Consider the following 18,991-nt stretch of genomic DNA (forward strand, 5'->3'; position numbering starts at 1 on the left):
ACTCATCTCCTGCTTTCTTGAGGCCAGGACAGCTCTGCCATCAGACTCACCCCTGCCCCTCCCTGAGTATTGACAAGGGATGGGGGGCTGACTGCTCGCCCCGAGGTCAGGTGGCAGGAGGCAGAGGAGTCGCTTGGCCCCACATCAGTTAAACCCACACTCACTCCCACTCTCGGGGAGCAGCCAGCTTTGAAACCCCCATTCCAACTGCCTCAGCATCTCCAAGAAAGGTTTCTCATTATCTTGCCTAAGTGACCATTTTAAAGGCTTTGGATTTACCCTTCTTTTTGGAAGTGAAATTAAAATCAATCTTAATTAAGGCATAAAGAGACTTGTCATGGTTGCGGAAGGCCAACTCATTGATCACGTTCAAACACAAATGGGTTGAGCAAGGAGCGGGGTGTGGCGCCCCCTGCCTGGGAGCCCCTAATGAACACTTCCCATTCGATGGCTGCCTGTGCTGACGGTCCTTTAAAGGGGACAGCAGAGTCATGTAAGGACAAAGACTTCTAGAGCTCTTGGCTGCCAGGGCTCACAGTAGATAATGAACCAATAGTGCCCCAAGATTCACTCTTAAAACTCCCCAAAAGAAATGCATGAAGAAACTGAAAACCATGGGTGCTTTCCTATCCCATTCAGCTTCTTGTACGTCTTAGTTTGCTCCAACTACTAAGCTCCGTCTCATCCTTCCACCAGCACCCACCCCCTCCCCATTCAGATCCTCACTTAGATGCAGCCCTCCCTAACCCTGCTTCACTCGGCATCTTAGTCCCCTTGCCCTGCTATGCCTTCCTCTTTCCACAGCACTCACTGCCTTCCAGCTCACTCTTCAATTTACCCATTTATTATCCTCACTGCTCACTGTCTGTCTCCCCACAAAATAAAGTCAAGTCTGCACAGGCAGAGATTGTTGTTGGTGAGGCTCCCTCAGTACCCCGAAGGGTGCTTGGTGCACAGGTCGGGGGTCGCTTCTCTCAGGGGAGGTATTTCCAGGTGCTCCTTCCCATCTCTTTTTTGCAGTTTGTGGATTCCTACCTGGTTGAGGATGGAAGTGCCTAGTCCTAAATCCCTTCCTGGCCTGGGGCACTTGCTGACGACTTCAGACCCGTCCCGTCCCCACGTGTGTGGGAATCCTGAGAAGAGCCACAGGTGGAACCCACCCTCCCTGAAGCACCGGCTGGTGAGGCCCACACACCTGGCTCAAGGAGTAGGCGTCCCTAAAGACCTGGGGAGGTACACGACAGGCGAGTGCCATGCTTGATCATGCACCCAGGCGTGTGTTTATCACCTGATTTGTGAATTACCTTAAGTAAATTCTAAATTCCAAACTGATTTCCCATATCACCTTAAATGTTTGTTAGATTCTTTTTCTGTGGCTGGGTGGTATTTTCTCAGATGGCAAAACTTGATGGTAATGTTAATAAAGCATACATTTAATAGCAGGGGAGGTAAATCTGCCAGGGAAGAAACAGGCCAGCATCATATGAAACATTCCAAAGCCTAGTGGACGTCCAGGTTTTTATCTGACCAGGGCTGTGTAACCGCTCCACTAACACAAGCCACCAGGAGGCCTCTGTGACTACTGTCTCCTCTCTGACTACCCTGGCAGGGACTCACTGAGCTAGAGACGGGGTAGACAGGTCTTCCCACCCCTCAGTGCCCTCATGTTCGGGCTTCCTGGGCCGACTGCCTCCTGCTCCACTCCTGGCCCCTGTGGGAAAGCCCCCACTGCCTCTCACCTCATGAAGCCCAGGAACACCAGCAGGACGAGGCTGACGAGCCACCCGGCGGTGGCGAAGGCCTTGGGCATGGTGAGTGCACCCGTGCCCACGATGAGGTTAAACATGTACACCAGCCCAACCTGGAACCGACAGAGGCGACATTCAAGCCCAGAACTTAATCAACATCTCCCCTTAACAGTTCCCAAGGAACGACCCTAGTGATGGCACCGCTGTGGAGGCCAGAAGGCCAGACTTTAGACAGGGAAGGAGGCAGGACAGGAGAATTACACCCGGGGTCTAAGGAGCCAGGCCTTGCAACCATAGAGCCTGTTAACCAAACATGAATACGTGGATGACTCAAGCCCTGGGGTTCAGTTTCATCTCTATTCCTACTGTCATCACTGCCGTCCCCTCCTAAAGCTGCATCGTAGATGCTAGCACTCTGCTCAACCAGGCTGTAGGCTTCCTGGGGTCAGAGCACCACAGGCGGGGTACCTGGCATGAAGGTGAGCGCATAATGCTGACCTCGAAGAAACACCCACTTTTCCAAGACCACTGAGCATGTGGGCTCAAGGTCCTTGCCATTGTCCTTTGGGACATGGATATTCATGCTTCCCTTTCTCCACCCCCTCCCCGTATCAACTTCAGGTTTTCTTTAATAAATTTGAGATATAATTCACATACCATAAAATCCACCCATTTAAAGTACATACATCAGTGGGTTTTAGTAACATTCACAAGGTTGTGTGACCAGCACCACCAGCTAATTTCATTTTATCACCCCCCAAAAAAACCCATTTCCATTAGCAGCCACTCCCCATTCTTCCCTCCCTGCTTGCCCACCCAACTTCAGGGTGATTTCTCAGGTCACTGACTTCAGGTTTTTAAACCAACCCACAGTTCACAATGATTCCCTTTCCAAGATCTGAACCGTGAACTTCCTGTCTGACCCAAGCCCCTACCCTTCTGTGACGCTCTCCAATCCCCCAGCCTCCTCCCCTGCCAACCCTCCCTCCCAGAAGCCCACCCTTATTTTGGCATCATCTGCTTCCTTCACTGGTGCAATCAGCAGGCTCCACCAAGCACACGCCTCCTTTCCTCGTGTATTTCTCTTAGTATCAACCTTTCTGCAGACCTCAAGTCCAGCTGCCTGCTAGTCACCTACACCTAGACACCCCATTAGTAGCCCATCCTCCTTCCTTCCCCCCCAGATCGCAGTCCTAGTGACTTTATTTCTGGAACTTCTTTGGTGGCTAACTCTGGCTCCTATCCTTATTTACAATTCAAATGAGTCTTTCTGGCCTGGACTGGTGCAGTAGACTCCTAACTGGTCTTCCTGTACTCTGCTAAATTGGGCGACTTACCGTATGCTTTACCACCTGTTTCTGATCATTAAAAAAGACAAACACCCCATCTCTGGGAATGCTCACTCGTTTCTCATTTTCTCCTCCTGTTCTTAGAAAGATGCGCTTTTCTTTATTTTAAAAGTTTTCTGAGATAGCCACATGCTGAATTTGTGATCAGAAACACACAAATTGCTGCCCATTCTCCCAGACTCGGTCAATTATGTTTTTTTTTAAAGCATGAAGAGGACGGGTGCAGTGGCTCACTCCTGTAATCCCAGCACTTTGGGAGGCTGAGGCGGGTGGATCACAAGGTCAGGAGTTTGAGACCAGCCTATCCAACATGGTGAAACCCTGTCTCTACTGAAAATACAAAAATTAGCCGGGCCGTGGTGTGTGCCTGTAATCCCAGCTACTCAGGAGGCTGAAGCAGGAGAATTGCTTGAACCTGGGAGGTGGAGGTTGCAGTGAGCCAAGATCGCGCCGCTGCACTCCAGACTGGGTGACGACAGAGCGAGATTCTATCTCAAAAAAAAAAAAAAAAAAAAAAAAAAAAAGCATGAAGAAATAGAGATGGCCAACTCCCGCCTTGGGGCTATTGGCTGGGGGAAGGAGGGGCTGGGCAGTGGTTAGAAAAGACAGGCTTCCCAGCAGGTGCTAACTGGACATTTGAGAGCAGGACATAAGGGAGGCCACCCTGTGGAGAGGAAAGCTCTCTGCCTGCAGTACGTGAATACCTGGCACAGGACCAAAGCCCTCTCGTGCCATCTCCCCAGCCCCTCAACTCCTACCCAGCCTTCAGGGCCCATTCCAATGCAACTTCTTTTTTTTTTTTTTGAGACTCCTGGAGTGCAGTGGCTGGATCTCAGCTCACTGCAAGCTCCGCCTCCTGGGTTTACGCCATTCTCCTGCCTCAGCCTCCCGAATAGCTGGAACTACAGGCGCCCGCCACCTCGCCCGGCTAGTTTTTTGTATTTTTTTAGTAGAGACGGGGTTTCACCGTGTTAGCCAGGATGGTCTTGATCTCCTGACCTCGTGATCCGCCCGCCTCGGCCTCCCAGAGTGCTGGGATTACAGGCTTGAGCCACCGTGCCCGGCCTTTTTTTTTTTTTTGAGACTGAGTCTCGCTCTGTCGCCCAGGCTGGAGTGCTCACTGCAAGCTCCGCCTCCCGGGTTCACGCCATTCTCCTGCCTCAGCCTCCCGAGTAGCTGGGACTACAGGCGCCCGCCACCACGCCCGGCTAATTTTTTGTATTTTTAGTAGAGACGGGGTTTCACTGTGTTAGCCAGGATGGTCTCGATCTCCTGACCTCATGATCCGCCCGCCTCGGCTTCCCAAAGTGCTGGGATTACAGGCGTGAGCCACCGCGCCCGGCCTCTAATGCAACTTCTACCACAAAGTCCTTCCCAGGCTCCCAAAGTTGTCCTGCCTCCCGCCTTTGAATCCTTGTGGCAATAACACTTCTTTTGCCCTCTCTTGGGTTTCAGATATTGGCATATTTCTCTTTTCCGTGTTACTAAACATGAAGCTCACTGTGACTGTGGGCTGTGTCTCACTTCTTTCTGCATTTCTCAGGGTGCCTGGCACACAGGCTGGAGATGGGAACACCCAGCTGATTGCATTGGACCCTGCTTGGGTTATCTCTGACGTGAGGCTGAGAGTCTTCATCATCCAGTTTTGGACATCACAATCTCAATTTTTATTTTTTGAGACGGAGTCTTGCTCTGTTGCCCAGGTTGGAGTGCAGTGGTGTGATCTTGGCTCACTGCAACCTCCGCCTCCCAGATTCAAGCGATTCTCCTGCCTCAGCCTCTGGAGTAGCTGGGATTACAGGCACCCACCACCATGTCTGGCTAAGTTTTGTAATTTTAGTAGAGACAGCATTTCGCCAAGTTGGCCGGGCTGGTCTCTAACCCCTGACCTCAGGTGATCCACCCGCCTCAGCTTCCCAAAGTGCTGGGATTACAGGAGTGAGCCACTGCACCCAGTCCGCAACCTCAATTTGATCCCACAGACAAATCCCAGAAGGATGAAAACAAGTTTGAATCATCTTCCTACTGCCTTGCTTGGGTCACATCATCATCATGATATGATTCCCCTCTGGGAGTCCTGGCTCAGAGTGGTGCTGCTAGAATAATTTTGAGGGCAGAAGCTGGGCGAGACAGGGAACACACAGCCCACTGCTGGTCTTCTGAATGGGAAGTTCTGGCTTTTCACAGTAACTGTGAATGTCTATAACTAACTCATGTTTACTTTTGCTGAGGTTAGTTTCAATCACTGGCACTTTCATGCTCGTGTGTACAAGGGTGGGAATGGGTCATCTAGCTAGTTCAGTTCTGTTCATTTATTCAACAACCAACAAGAGCCTTCTACAGACTGGGCCCTGTGCTTGGAACTGAGGATGATAATAAACCAGATAGATATGGCCCTTGAACTCATGGGGCTACATTCTAAGGAGGAGACAGACAACAAGAAAACAACTACAGGCCAGGTGCGGTGGCTCACACCTGTGATCCTAGCACTTTGAGGTGGGCATATTGCCTCAGCTGAGGAGTTCGAGACTAGCCTGGGCAACATGGCAAAACTCCATCTCTACTAAAATACAAAAAATTAGCCGGGCATGATGGTGCACGCCTGTAATCCCAGCTACTCAGGAGGCTGAGGCATGATAATCACTTGAACCCGGGAGGCAGAGGTTGTAGTGAGCTGAGATCATGCCACTGCACTCTAGCCTGGGAAGAAAACAACTACGGTTTCAGCTTGAGAGAGGCGTTATGAAGCAAAGAATCAGGGCGCTGTGAGAAGACACAGTGGGAAAGCACTGGAAACAGTGGATACCCCAGGAAGGGAGATGGAGGATGAGAAGGTGCTGCCCAGGCAACAGACGAGGGAGAGACTTCCCAGTCCAGAGGCCTACAGTGGGAAAGAGGCAGGTAGGCTGGAGGAGCTTTCAGAAGGCCTGTGTGGCTGAAGCACAGTAAGCTGGGCAGGGGCAGGGCTGGAAGAGGCTGCAGTCAGACTGCGCAGAGCCCTTTGGGATGGGACGGGGGTTGGATGTTTTGGAGCATTTGGAGCAGGGCACTAACAGAACAGACCCCAGCAGACAACCTAACATCTGCCCTCCCTGCAGCTCTGTGCTCTGCTTATCACTTTTGTAAGCAGTAATACTTACAAAGGGATAAAAACCTTATTTCTTTATGGAGAAAGATTTCCCATAATGGAAGCAAAGAGAAAGCAAAGAGGCATAAGAAAGTGATAGTTCTAGGCTAGGTATGGTGGCTCATGCCTGTGATCCCAGCACTCCTGAGGTGGGAGGATGGCTTGAGTCCAGCAGTTTGAGACCAGCCTAGGAAATGTAGCAAGACTCTGCCTCTACAAAAAATAAGAAATATTAGCCAGGGATGGTGGCAAGCGCCTGTAGTCCCAGCTACTTGGAAGACTGAGATGGGAAAATCGCCTGAGCCCAGAAGTCAAGGCTGCAGTGAGCTGTAATTGCTCACTGGGTGACAGAGTGAGACCCTGTCTTAAGAAAAACAAAGAAAGTAATGGTTCTTGGGCAAAAGTTTTATGGGGAAACTAAACAGTAGAAGAGGCATTTGTAAATTCAGGGAAGCTTAAAGGTCTTGGGATGTAAAAGTCAAAGGTCTCTTGTGGATCAGGGTTTCTCAGCTTGGGCCCTGTGGAAATTTGGGGGCCAGGTCTTTTTTCATGATAGGGGCCTGTCCTGTGCATTGTAGGATGTTTAGTAACATCCCTGGCCTTTGTCCACTAGGTGCCAGTAACAACCTCTCTCCAACCATTAGTGTCCTGACAATCAAAAATGCCTCTAGACACTGCCTACTGTCCTCTGAGGGGCAGAATCACCACTAGTTGACAACCACTGCTGTAGAGGTACAACGAAATAAGCATGCTCCCAAAAGAAACTTATGGACCTTTAAGAACTTTACAAAGAAATGAATGAAGAGAGAAACTACAGCTGAGAGCAGAAATGGGTAACTGCAGTTGTCTTGCTTTGTTGCAATTTTTTCAGTTCCAAAGCAAGCCCTGTGTGTTTAGTGGGCGCTCAGGGAATCCTACAGGGTAATGTAGGACTTCTCTGCTTTCTGAGGACTGCGGCAGTCCTGGTAAGCATTCAATCCTCTTTACCTTCTGTAAAGGTAATCAGTGAGGGCCAATCACAAGGAGCAGACATAGAGGCAGGAAGCAAATCTGGGCTGAGCCACTGGCTGGGTCAGGAGGGGTTGTGGGGAAGGAAGAGAAGGGAGACCTTCTCTTCTGTTGGTCGTGGGACGGTTCTGTGGGCCAGACTCTGGGAAGTAGTGGCAGAAAGCTGAGGAACAGGCTCTACTGCAGTCTCGATAATGAAGACCAATACATGCGTCCTAAACTGAGTTATCTCCAATTCTCACCTCTTCCTCTGTGGCTGCACTGGAGGAGGCACAGGCACCGCTCCTTGGGACTGCTGGCCTGCTCTCCTATGCTCTAGAGAGCTCAGTGCAGCATCCCACATGCCTCACCTCCACCCAGCAGCCTCACTCATGACCTGCATGGGGCAGACGTCACCAGTATCTTTCAACAGCTTCCCCTCTGACAGTTGTCAAAGGAAACAGAAGGCAGCAAAGATGCGGAAGCAATGACTAGGATTTCAGGGTGTGAAACAAGCACTCTCTCCTTCGAAAGCAACCACAACAATCTTGAGCAGGAACCAGCAGGCAGAGGCACCCTCAGTGGCTGACCCTTCTGTCGGGCGTGACCTACGGCATCCTGTATTTTGATCACACGACAACCACTTCAGTTCTGTGTCACTCCTGGTCCTCATAAATGGAGAAACAGACATGCCTGTCCTGAGATCCCTTACGGGGACATGTACCTGTCTGAACCATGTTCCTGTGTTCAGCACTATCCTTGAGAGAGTGGGACATCTGAGCCACCTAGGTGGCTCATCTACTTGTTACAAATATTTTAGGCAGAATAATTCAAGCTAAAGCGAACATCCTTGGAACTCCTGAAGGGGAAAAGAACTCAAAATGAATGGGCAATAAAGAACTAAGGAGAGGCTTTGTCTTCTAAATGACCATGGGCTGAAGCACATGTATGAATTACATGCCCCGTTTCTTGGTTTCCCAAGGCAGCCAGAGCAGAGTTCTGTTCACATTGTCTTGAGCTGGGGCTTGCGGGGGTAGTCAGAGCAGCATCAGCAGCAAGTTAGTTCCACAGCTTATCTGAGCTCAGTGACAACAAACTCTTCTGGTCTTACAGAGGACCAAGAATTGTTCCAGGATGGGGGAGTGAAGGAACCCTTAGGAAGCAGGCGTCTTCTCCCCTCAGAACACTGACCACTATACCTCCTGTTTGATGCCACATCATCCCCACCCCACCCCACCTCCTCCCTACATCTCTCTTCACCAGCAGGATAAAAGAACACAAGCACTTGTTTATGGCCAATGCCCAGAGCTGGCCCTCTGGGCAACAAAGACCTTGAACGAAATAAAACACATAGGAGATGGAGAACAAAAAGGGGCAGAGGGCACTGAAGCTTGCGGGCCTAACTTCCTGATTTCCTGTGGGCACGTGACCTGTGAAAGGACCCCTTAAACAACTGGACATACAAGAAATGGGGACATATCAAAGTGTTTTCCTTACAAAACTTAGTTACAGGGATGACTCATTTCCTTATCTTTAAGTTTACAGATGTTGTAAGAAAAAGCAGGAACTGTGGTGACTTTTATATTAATAGACAGCATGGAGATTTCATCGCTGACAGCAGGAGGCTGAGAGCTGTTACATAATTCCACAAATGAGAGGGACACTATTCATTCCATTCCAGGGTTCATGAAAGACTTCCCCTGAGAGGCCGGGTGCAGTGGCGCACAGCTGTAATCCTAGCACTTTGGGAGGACAAGGCAGGTGGATCACCTGAGGTCAGGAATTCAAGACCAGCATGACCAACATGGTGAAACCCTGTCTCTACTAAATACAAAAAGTTAGCCAGGCGTGGTGGTGCAAGCCTGTAGTCCCAGCTACTTGAGAGGCTGGGGCAGGAGAATCGCTTGAACCCAGGAGGCGGAGGCAGTGAGCCGAGATTGCGCCATTGCACTCTAGCCTGGGCAACCAGAGTGAAACTCTGTCTTTAAAAAAAAAAAAAAAAAAGGCCGGGCGCGGTGGCTCAAGCCTGTAATCCCAGCACTTTGGGAGGCCGAAACGGGTGGATCACGAGGTCAGGAGATAGAGACCATCCTGGCTAACACAGTGAAACCCCGTCTCTACTAAAAATACAAAAAAACTAGCCGGGCGTGGTGGCGGTGCCTGTAGTCCCAGCTACTCGGGAGGCTGAGGCAGGAGAATGGCGTGAACCCGGGAGGCGGAGCTTGCAGTGAGCCGAGATCGCGCCACTGCACTCCAGCCTGGGCGACAGAGCGAGACTCTGTCTCAAAAACAAAAAACAAAAAACAAAAAAACAAAACAAAAAAACACTTCCCCTGAGAAATTACAGAGGTGAAGGGTGAAGAAGGTTCCTTTACTGCCACACATGAATGGCACAGGCCCAATAGGAAGACTCTGGAATCAGGAAGGCTTTCTTCCAGCTGTGAAGGAAGTATCTCTAAGACACTTCCTTGTGGAGACACTTCCTTGTCCATCACACCACAATGCTAGTCTGTGAAGCTAGCAGAAAAAGACCAGGGATCCCCAGGCTAGGAAGCTATGTACAAGGCAGGGCAGCTGTTGAAGGCAGGTCAAGTTCTAGAAAGAAGACTCTTGCTACTTAGGGCAGTGCTGCTTTTGCCTGGGATAGTTGGTAACAACCTGAGTCAACCATCTGATTATTCCAACCCTCTGGCTACTTATCCAGACAAGATGGCCCTGTGATGTAACAACTATGACCAATTATACGTTACATAGAGAAGAGAAATTGAGTATGTGTTGGGGGCAGCGAGAGGTAACACAGACCTAAGACAGTGAAATCAATCATGCTAGCTGTTCTAATTGCAGAGTCCACCAAACTGTAATTAGAAGTCTTTGTATGCTTTCGCTGCTTCTTATGCCATCCAAGACTATAAAAGTTGTGCAATTTAAAATTCAGTAAAGATCAAAGTGGTTTCCAACTACTGAGATGAGCAAAACCCAGAGTCAACAGCTGTCAATCACTGTTCATCTGAAGGGCAGCACTGCAGGCAAGTGGTAGCCTGGAGATGAACATTATTTATTTATTTTTGAGACGGAGTTTCGCTCCTTTTGCCCAGGCTGGAGTGCAATGGCTCGATCTCAGCTCACTGCAACCTCCGCCTCCCGAGTTCACGTGATTCTCCTGCCTCAGCCTCCCGAGTAGCTGGGATTACAGGCACATGCCACTATGCCCGGCTAATTTTGTATTTTTAGTAGAGACAGGGTTTTACCATGTTGGCCAGGCTGGTCTTGAACTCCAGACCTCAGGACATCTGCCCACCTGGGCCTCAAAAGGTGCTGGGATTACAGGTGTGAGCCCACCTCGCCCAGGATTAACATTACAAACAGCACGGCGATTTTGTTTGGTTTGACCACTCTGACAAACACCTTAAAAAGAGAATAAATCTGACTTACATTCTGAGCCACCAGAGTAGCCATGTAGCCGCTGCCCCATGGAACTCCCCCATCCTGCTTCCACCACTGTTTGCTCAAGCAGCAGCACTCACTAGTCCCATCCCCAGGAAGCAGTGTGCTTTTCTAGAAGCCAGGAACACTTCAGTGAGCAAAAGGTTCTATAAGTCACACTTACGTAGGAAGAATAGAGTTCCCCGGTCTCTGTAATTTCACCCGCCATTTCCAAAAGTGAGGAAGGGCTGGCAGCCGAGGTTCCTTAGGTGCAGGGGCGGCGGCTGCTGCAGCTCCTTAAAACAAAAGAGCGGAGTTCACCTGTCGGATGGACTGAGATAGGGGTGGGAGGAGGCTTGTAGACTTCCCCCACCACCTCTGGTTCTTTTATCACAGACACTTAGGGCCTCAGTATCTGTCACAAGACTCAACCCCGAGGGAGGGGTCACCCCGGATGACAGAAATCTGGACGATTTCTTCTAACTTTTCCCTTGCTGTGCATGGCACTGCTCTGTGCCCAGCACGGATGTTTTCAATGCTGCTCGGAGTGCAAGTGATTGAAGGGGCCTCTAAAGCCACTAAGTCTCACTCACCACAAGAGCCCCCTTTCCACGCTCTGGGGTGGTTATCCCCATTTAATTCCAGGAACCAGGAGCTCGCTACCACACAGGGGAGCCCAAGGAACTGTCTGCCGCCTCTGCCTAGGGCAGGGAGCTGGGGGCTTTCCTACATTACCCCTCCAACCCCACTCAAGGCCCTAAGGCCTTCTTTTCTTAACGGGACCTCCACTCCCTGGCCCAACCTAATCTCTTAGGGTTCCCCACCCTCAAAGCTCCCTCTTTTCTCAAGAGCCCCACTCCCAGCCTCTCCCTCTCTCTGCCTCCTGGAGGAGTCCCGAGTCTGATGCAGCCCCGCCCCGCCCCAACCTATCCCATCCCGTCCAGTCCTCTCTCGCCCGTCCCGACCCGACCCGACCCGACCCGACCCGACACCTGCAGCACAGCCAGCTCCGAAGCCACCACCTCCCGCCGGTAGGCTGCTGCCGGCGCCAGCTGTCCCGCACCAGCGTCCGCGGCGCGCATGCGCCCGCCCCGCAGCCCACCTTCTTCGGGCGCGCTGATTGGGCGTCTCGCGGGGGCGGGACCGGGATTGGGGCAAGGCGGCTGCCGTCAGCATGGCGGAAGTGGGCGGGGCGCGCTGTCACGCGCATGCGGGAGGGGCGGCAGCCGGTCGGGCCTGGGAGAGTGGCTGGTTGGAGGAGGTGGATCACCCCTTCTGCAGTGGACGACTTCGTCGGTGGTGGGTGGGTGTGAGCTTGGCAGTACCCGGGTTCGCGTGGTTGGAGGGTCGAGGAGAGTGGTCTAGAACGCCACTTAAAGGGGAGGGCCTGAGACTAAGCCCGCCTTACCCTGAAGTGGTCGGGGGCGGGGAGGAGGGAGTGGGCAGAGCCCCGTGGGGTGGTCGCCACGGTGAGGTTGGAAGCAGGTTTAAGGCAGGGCTGAAAGTTGACTCTGGGTTGGAATCCCTGGACTGGGGCAAGTAATGGGAGCTCTGGAGATAAGGCTTGGTACTTGGTGCTTGGGTTTGAGGAATCGAAGTTCTGGGGAGTGGACGGAAGGAACCGGCAGAAACGGAGCCCAGGCTTGGCCCCCTAGGGTGGGAGTCAAAGATTGTTTAATTATCCTTAACCAGCCCGGTTCTCTTTCTTGCAAGAATTTTTGGAGTCTGTATTCTCTGGAGTGTCTGGAAGGAAAGAATGACGTAAGTCAACTTAGCCCCAGCAGGAACGCCGGAGCGCCCACCCAAAGTTGGAGGAAATTCAGGGTCCTGAAGTCTTTGCTCTCCCTCTCTGCATGCAGGCTGCTACCATGAGGTTGAATCAGAACACCATGCTGCTGGGGAAGAAGGTGGTACTTGTACCCTACACCTCGGAGCATGTGCCCAGGTATCTTTCCTGCTTGACATAGGGCGCGTAGCAGCATCCAGAGCTATGTAAGGTACAGCCCCAGTCTCAGGGCTGTTTCCCCTAAGAAGAAACATTGGTTGTGAGAAATAACTACATATGAGGGGGGAAAAAAAAGGCTGGGTGCCGTGGCTCACGCCTGTAATCCCAGGACTTTGGGAGGCTGTGGCAGGAGGATCGCTTGAGCACAGGAGTTCGAGACCAGCTTGGGTAACATAGCGAGACCTCGTCTCTACAAAAAATATAAAAATTAGTCAGGCATGGTGGTGCACAGCTGTAGTCCCAGCTACTAGGGAGGCTGAGGTGGGAGGATTGCCTGAGCCTAGGAGCTGAAGACTGCGGTGAGCTGTGATTGCACCACTGTACTCCAGCCTGAGTGACAGAGCAAGAACCTGTCTCAAAAAAAAAAAAGCCGGCACAGTGGCTGGCACCTGTAACCCCAGCACTTTGGGAGGCTGAGGCGGGCGGATTATGAGGCCAGGAGTTCGAGACCAGCCTGGTCAACATGATGAAACGCCGTCTCTATTAAAAATACAAAAAATTAGCAAGACTTGGTGGCAGGCACCTGTAATCCCAGCTACTCGGGAGGCTGAGGCAGGAGAAATCGCTTGAACCAGGGAGTCGGAGGTTGCAGTGAGCCAAGATCACACTGCTGCACTCCAGTCTGGGCAACAGAGCGAGACTCCATCTCAAAAAAAAAAAAAAAAAAAAAAGGCCGGGTGTCTCACTCCTGTAATCTCAGCACTTTGGGAGGCTGAGGCAGTTGGATCACGAGGTCAGGAGTTCGAGATCAGCCTGGCCAACATGATGAAACCCTGTCTTTAAGAAAACTCAGCACTTTGGGAGGCCGAGACGGGCGGATCACGAGGTCAGGAAATCGAGACCATCCTGGCTAACACCGTGAAACCCCGTCTCTACTAAAAAATACAAAAAACTAGCCGGGCGAGGTGGCGGGCGCCTGTAGTCCCAGCTACTCGGGAGGCTGAGGCAGGAGAATGGCGTAAACTCGGAGCTTGCAGTGAGCTGAGATCCGCCACTGCAAGCCCGGGCGACAGAAACTCCGTCTCAAAAAAAAAAAAAAAAAAAAAAAAAAAAAAAGCTCAAAAAACTTAGCTGGGCTTGGTAGCAGGCACCTGTAATCTCAGCTGCTTGGGAGGGTGAGGCAGGAGAATCGCTTGTACCGGGGAGGGGGAGGTTGCGGTGAACCGAGATCACACCACTGCACTCCAGCCTGGATAACAGAGCAAGACTCTGTCTCAAAAAAAAAAAAAAAAAGAAAGAAAAGAAAAAAGGCTGGGCGCAGTGGCTCAGGCCTGTAATCCCAGCACGAGAGGCTGAGGTGGGCAGATCACAAGGTCAGGAGATTGAGACCATCCTGGCTAATACGGTGAAACCACGTCTCTACTAAAAATATTAAAAAATTAGCTGGGCATGGTGGCGGGCACCTGTAGTCCCTAATACTTGGGAGGCTGAGGCAGGAGAATGGCATGAACCCAGGAGGCGGAGCTTGCAGTGAGCCAAGATCACGCCACTGCACTCCAGCCTGGGTGATGGAGACTCCATCTCAGAAAAAAAAAAAAAAAAAAGAGACCAGCCTGACCAACATGGAGAAACCCCGTCTCTACTAAAAATACAAAAACATTAGCTGGGTGTGGTGGCACATGCCTGTGATCCCTGGGCAACAAGAGTGAAACTCCGTCTCAAAAAAAAAAAAAAAAAAAAAAAAAAAAAAAAAAATAGCAGAAGCTGGGGACTGTGACTTCCTTGGAAGGAGCTGCCCATCCTCTTCCCTTTCTTTCTCTCAGCTTTCTTTTTGGCCTTTCAGGAAGGAATTGCTTTATGTAAACTAAAATGTGTAAAAAAAAGAAATTGTCTTTTCACCTTATCATAAATTAGTGATGTTTCCCTGGTGCCAGGGATTATGTTCAGTTCTTGGAGACTTAATGTTAGCTTGTCCTTAAACTCTGAGCTGATGAGTTGTGATATCTACCATTCGAAAGGCCAGGACTGAGTCCTGATGGGATTCCTGTGGGGGCAGTTGGCACATGGCTGGTAGATTGGGATAGGGGTGCTGTAGCTGGGTATTCTCTACTTGTAGTGTTCGGTTTGAGGGTTCCTGGTGCCCTAACTTTGTGGGGATCTGTCCAGCCGCCTTTGTTGAAGTCAGCTTGCCATATACTTCCCCTTCTGGAATTTGAAGAATGTTTGGTTTCAGACTGCTCCTCCGCACTGATCCGAGACAGGATAGGAAGTTGGACAGATAGAACTGACTCCTCCTGCTGTTCTCGTGTAAGACTAGCTTGCTTCTGGGTCTTGTGCCTGTGGCCCCTGCCTTAGGAGCAGTCATAACCCTTTGGGTCTTCTTTGAGCCCTATGTTAGCCCTGTGGGGTTCTGGACCCTCACATTATAAGGTGTCAGACATATGCCTCTGAACGAGTCCTCCGTGTCTAAGGTCACCCCTCTGTCCCAGCAGGTATCATGAGTGGATGAAATCAGAGGAGCTGCAGCGTTTGACAGCCTCAGAGCCGCTGACCCTGGAGCAGGAGTATGCCATGCAGCGCAGCTGGCGGGAAGATGCAGACAGTGAGGAGTGCCCCCCACTCCCCCTAGCCCTGGTACTGGGAGGGCTGATCCACAGTCAGTCTCCAGGTTCCCTCCCTTTCCCAGTCCCGGCTACAGAAGTTTTGTGAAAAGCCTGAAAGGTGCTGGAACTCCTGTATTCTCATGCCCCTGAAGCCAGTCCCTGTGGCTGACCCTTCTGTCCTCTTCCCCACGCACTGCGTTGGGCTTGGAAGGATTTAGAGAAAGTAGAGCATCTGGGGCTCTGGCTGTAAATTTCCACCCTGCCCCTCACATCCCTCACCACAGCCTAGTGTGGTGACCGTGCTCCTCTGTCTTCCCTGCTGTCTTAGAATTTGGTTGCTGGTTGGAGAGGCTTTTTCTGTAGGAGGCAGATATGGAGTTTTGTAATGAGCTGAAGGAAGCTCTGGGACCCCCTCTTCTGGCAGACTCAGAGATGCTGGTCTGCAGTGCTCTGGTTTGGGTAGGAATACCATCCTCTCTTCTCTCCTCTGGGAAGTGTGTGTCATAGCCCTGTCACCTCCTCCTCAGAGTGTACCTTCATTGTGCTGGATGCCGAGAAGTGGCAGGCCCAGCCAGGCGCCACCGAAGAGAGTTGCATGGTGGGAGATGTGAACCTCTTCCTCACAGATCTAGAAGACCCCACCTTGGGGGAGATCGAGGTCATGATTGCAGGTTTGTTTCACCTAGCCCTGCCTTCCCCCAACTCTTGGCTGTCAGATATGCTGACCCTGAGCCTGCAGAGGCCGCATAGGGTGGGCACTCACAGGGCTCACTGGGAGGCTCCATGTTGGTGAGCCCAGGGCCTGGCTGGGCAGCCTGCCCACCTAGCCCCCCTCAGCCTGGTGGTACACCCCCAGGCACATCACTTTACTCCTTGTACTTAGGCGTGAACTTAACCCTTGGTATGGGGTATATTCAAGGATGGTCAGTCCCATACTTGGGGTGGGCTTGGGGACCCTCAGAAAATAAATGGTCTTCTCTGGAGCATCTTATATTACAGGGGGAGGCCCTCCTGTTTCTGCTCCTTCTTGGTCCTCAGTTTCCCCCAGGTGGCTACTGACTATCCCTGTGAGGCAGCATACTGACTCCATGAGGTAAAGGAGTCAGCTTTGAAGTCAAATTGCTGGGCTGCAAGCTGTGAGGCCTTTCGCACTTCTCTGTGCTTGTTTCCTCGTCTGCAGAATGGTAATGATAGTAGCAACTTCAGAGTTGTTGAGAATTAGATGGTGTCTGTCAAGTGCCCACACTGGAGCCTGGCACATAGCATCAGTGCCACTCCTGTTGTTTCTCCTAGAGCCCAGCTGCAGGGGTAAGGGCCTTGGCACTGAGGCCGTTCTCGCGATGCTGTCTTATGGTAAGAAAGTGTGAGCAGACAATGCGGGAAGTGGCCAGGCCCCACGTGAACCTTGTTCAGGTCTGAGGGTTGGGGGCAGGTGAAGGTTCCTCCTCTGCAGCTTGGGACAGGAGGGGTGGGGATAGGCGCCTCCTTACTTGCCCCTCTCTCATCTCTGCGAGGAATGACCACACTGGGTCTGACCAAGTTTGAGGCTAAAATTGGGCAAGAAAATGAACCAAGCATCCGGATGTTCCAGAAACTTCACTTTGAGCAGGTAAGGATGTCCTTGGGCGGAGTGGGGCCTAGACCTGGGTGGTGGGCCTGGTGGTGTTAATACTGTAACTTAGCAGGCTTTGTTCTCTCTGGCTCACGTAGGTAGCTGCGAGCAGCGTTTTTCAGGAAGTGACCCTCCGACTGACAGTGAGTGAGTCCGAGCATCAGTGGCTTCTGGAGCAGACCAGCCACGTGGAAGAGAAGCCTTACAGAGATGGGTCGGCAGAGCCCTGCTGATGGCTGGGCCTTGTGGGCAGCCACCCTTTGTGAGCAGGGTGTTGGGCCCACGCACTCCAAAGACCAGAGCCCTGCACTGGGAGAGTGCTCCTGGCCCAGCCCCAGGCTGGGAATCACCTTTCGGGGCCCTTCAGACTGTGGCGGGGCTTGCTGTGGCCTCCCTCCAGCTGGCGGTGTGGCTGAGCAGACTCCAGGGCCAGGGCCAGGGCCAGTTCTCTTCTCCCCTCCTGGCCAAAGCCAGACCCAGACTCTAGGAAACTGGCATGGAGGGCAGGAATCCATGGGAGATGTTGGGATGAAGGTGGGAGCTGGAGGTGCAGGGGTACCTGGAGCATGGATGGGAGTGGAGAGACCTTTCTCCTTGGAGGCCAGAGGTGCTGCCCTGGCTGGGAGTGAAGCTCCAAGCATGGCCAGCTTTCCTAGTTTTCCCATTTAGTCTGTAACAAGAGCTACCAGGAGGCCCAGCCTCCGTGTCTACTCAAGGGCAGCTTGGTCCTCTTGTCCTGCAGAAGCAGGCTGCTGTGACCCTGGGAGCTTGACCCGGGAACAGCAGGTGGTCCAGAGAGAGTGTGGCCTGGCCCCTCAACCTAGCGTCCCTCCTCCTGTCTCCTGGAGCCAGTCTTGAGTTTAAAGGCATTAGTGTTGGATACAGCTCCTTGTGGCCGGAGAACACCCCTCTGTTGATGAAGCTCAGGGTGCACTGAGGAAGCAGAGGCCCCTCGGGGTGCCCTCCTGAAGACAGCGTCAGGCCATCAGCTATGTCCTTCTGGTGCTCTCACATCTGCTCTTCACCCTGCACCTCTAGGAGCAGCTGCACCTGACTGGCCACGTGGGGGCAGTGGAGGCACAAGCTCAGGGTGGCCGGGCTACCTGGCGCCCACGGCTCACAAAGTAGAGCTGGCCCAGTCTCCCTCCACCTGAAGGGGGCACTCTGACTCCTAACAGTCTTCCATGCCCTGCCATCATCTGGGGTGGCTGTCAAGAAAGGCCGGGCATGCTTTCAAAACACAACCACAGGAGGCTTGCAGGGTATTTTCCAGGCGGGGAAACAGTCTTAAATAAGTAAGGTGACTTGCCTAAGGCCTCCGAACCCCCTTGATCCTGGAGTCTCACACCAGACTGCATGTGAAAAACTGAAACTGAAAACATGCCTCAGTATAAAACGAACATCATAAAATGAACGTGTTGTTTGCTGTGGCTCCCTTCGTTCCACGTGTACCTCAGCAATGGGAGTTCCCTCCAGGCCACCCATTCCTTCCACCAGTCTTCAGGTTAATGAAGAGTCAAAGGTCCCCCAGGGCTTCCCCATCTGGCAGATGAGGTAGGGAGGGGCCCCTCCACAACCCCTGTCAGGGGGAATCTGTCAGGGGTCAAAGGGTAGAAGCAAGGGTGGGGTGGGGACAGGTCAGCTGAACAGGGTGCTGTTGTGATAAGGGTTTTGGATGGTTCCTCTAACAAGGAACAGATGGCCAGATAGTGACTGGTCTGCGGACACGGCCCACTCCCTGATTCCAGATCTTCCTGCTTTACTCACTCCCCTCTGCCCAGAGCCTGTCTTCTGAGAAGTGTCCTTTGGGTTGGGTGGAGACTAGCCTGGGGGCACCTTCCTTCTGAGCACCTGCCTGGAACTTCTCCGCCCTGCAGCCTAGCTCTTGCAGGCCACCTTCCCAGACCTCCACATCAGGCTTCAGGTGCCAAAGGTATCAGGGACCTGGGTCTTTTGTTGGGGATAGGGCATTTCGCCCTTGAAAAGTCCCTTCCACCCCACCTAGCCACACAGCATGTCCCAGGGCTCAGTGGACCGGTTTGTTTTCCCCTGGCACTGGACACTTGCCCTCCAATCAGGTCACAATGGCCAGATAAGATAGAGGATCTGGCACCAGCCCAGCCTGCCCCTGGGAATCCTGCACCCACTGGCTGTAGGCAGAAAGAGTAAAGCCAAGTCCTTACATTCCAAACCCAGC

At 52.2% G+C, this 18,991-nt stretch overlaps 2 protein-coding genes across 3 annotated transcripts in view; one reads left to right on the plus strand and one right to left on the minus strand.

The window, feature by feature from the left end:
- TMEM104 (transmembrane protein 104) overlaps positions 1-11,721 on the minus strand; it is a 63,575-nt gene extending 51,854 nt beyond the window's left edge. Inside the window, exons 1-3 of one of the 2 annotated variants that reach the window (XM_050764309.1) lie at positions 11,627-11,721; positions 10,819-10,930; positions 1,740-1,861 (exon numbers count right to left, since the gene is read on the minus strand). In XM_050764309.1, coding sequence (XP_050620266.1) covers positions 1,740-1,861; positions 10,819-10,863 — 167 coding nt within the window. In that variant the 5' untranslated portion in view covers positions 10,864-10,930; positions 11,627-11,721. The remainder of the gene's footprint in view (positions 1-1,739; positions 1,862-10,818; positions 10,931-11,626) is intronic. The other variant, XM_050764310.1, reaches the window with a different exon arrangement.
- The window catches only part of NAT9 (N-acetyltransferase 9 (putative)), a 101,885-nt gene extending 83,681 nt beyond the window's left edge, over positions 1-18,204 (plus strand). Inside the window, exons 2-9 of the mRNA XM_050764435.1 lie at positions 11,885-11,937; positions 12,348-12,395; positions 12,494-12,579; positions 15,072-15,181; positions 15,710-15,853; positions 16,476-16,535; positions 16,697-16,791; positions 16,893-18,204. Of these exons, the coding sequence (XP_050620392.1) occupies positions 11,885-11,937; positions 12,348-12,395; positions 12,494-12,579; positions 15,072-15,181; positions 15,710-15,853; positions 16,476-16,535; positions 16,697-16,791; positions 16,893-17,027 (731 nt within the window). The 3' untranslated portion in view covers positions 17,028-18,204. The remainder of the gene's footprint in view (positions 1-11,884; positions 11,938-12,347; positions 12,396-12,493; positions 12,580-15,071; positions 15,182-15,709; positions 15,854-16,475; positions 16,536-16,696; positions 16,792-16,892) is intronic.
- Positions 18,205-18,991: the final 787 nt, after the last annotated feature.

The sequence above is a fragment of the Macaca thibetana genome, chromosome 16, assembly GCF_024542745.1.
Source record: "Macaca thibetana thibetana isolate TM-01 chromosome 16, ASM2454274v1, whole genome shotgun sequence".
NCBI lineage: Eukaryota > Metazoa > Chordata > Mammalia > Primates > Cercopithecidae > Macaca > Macaca thibetana.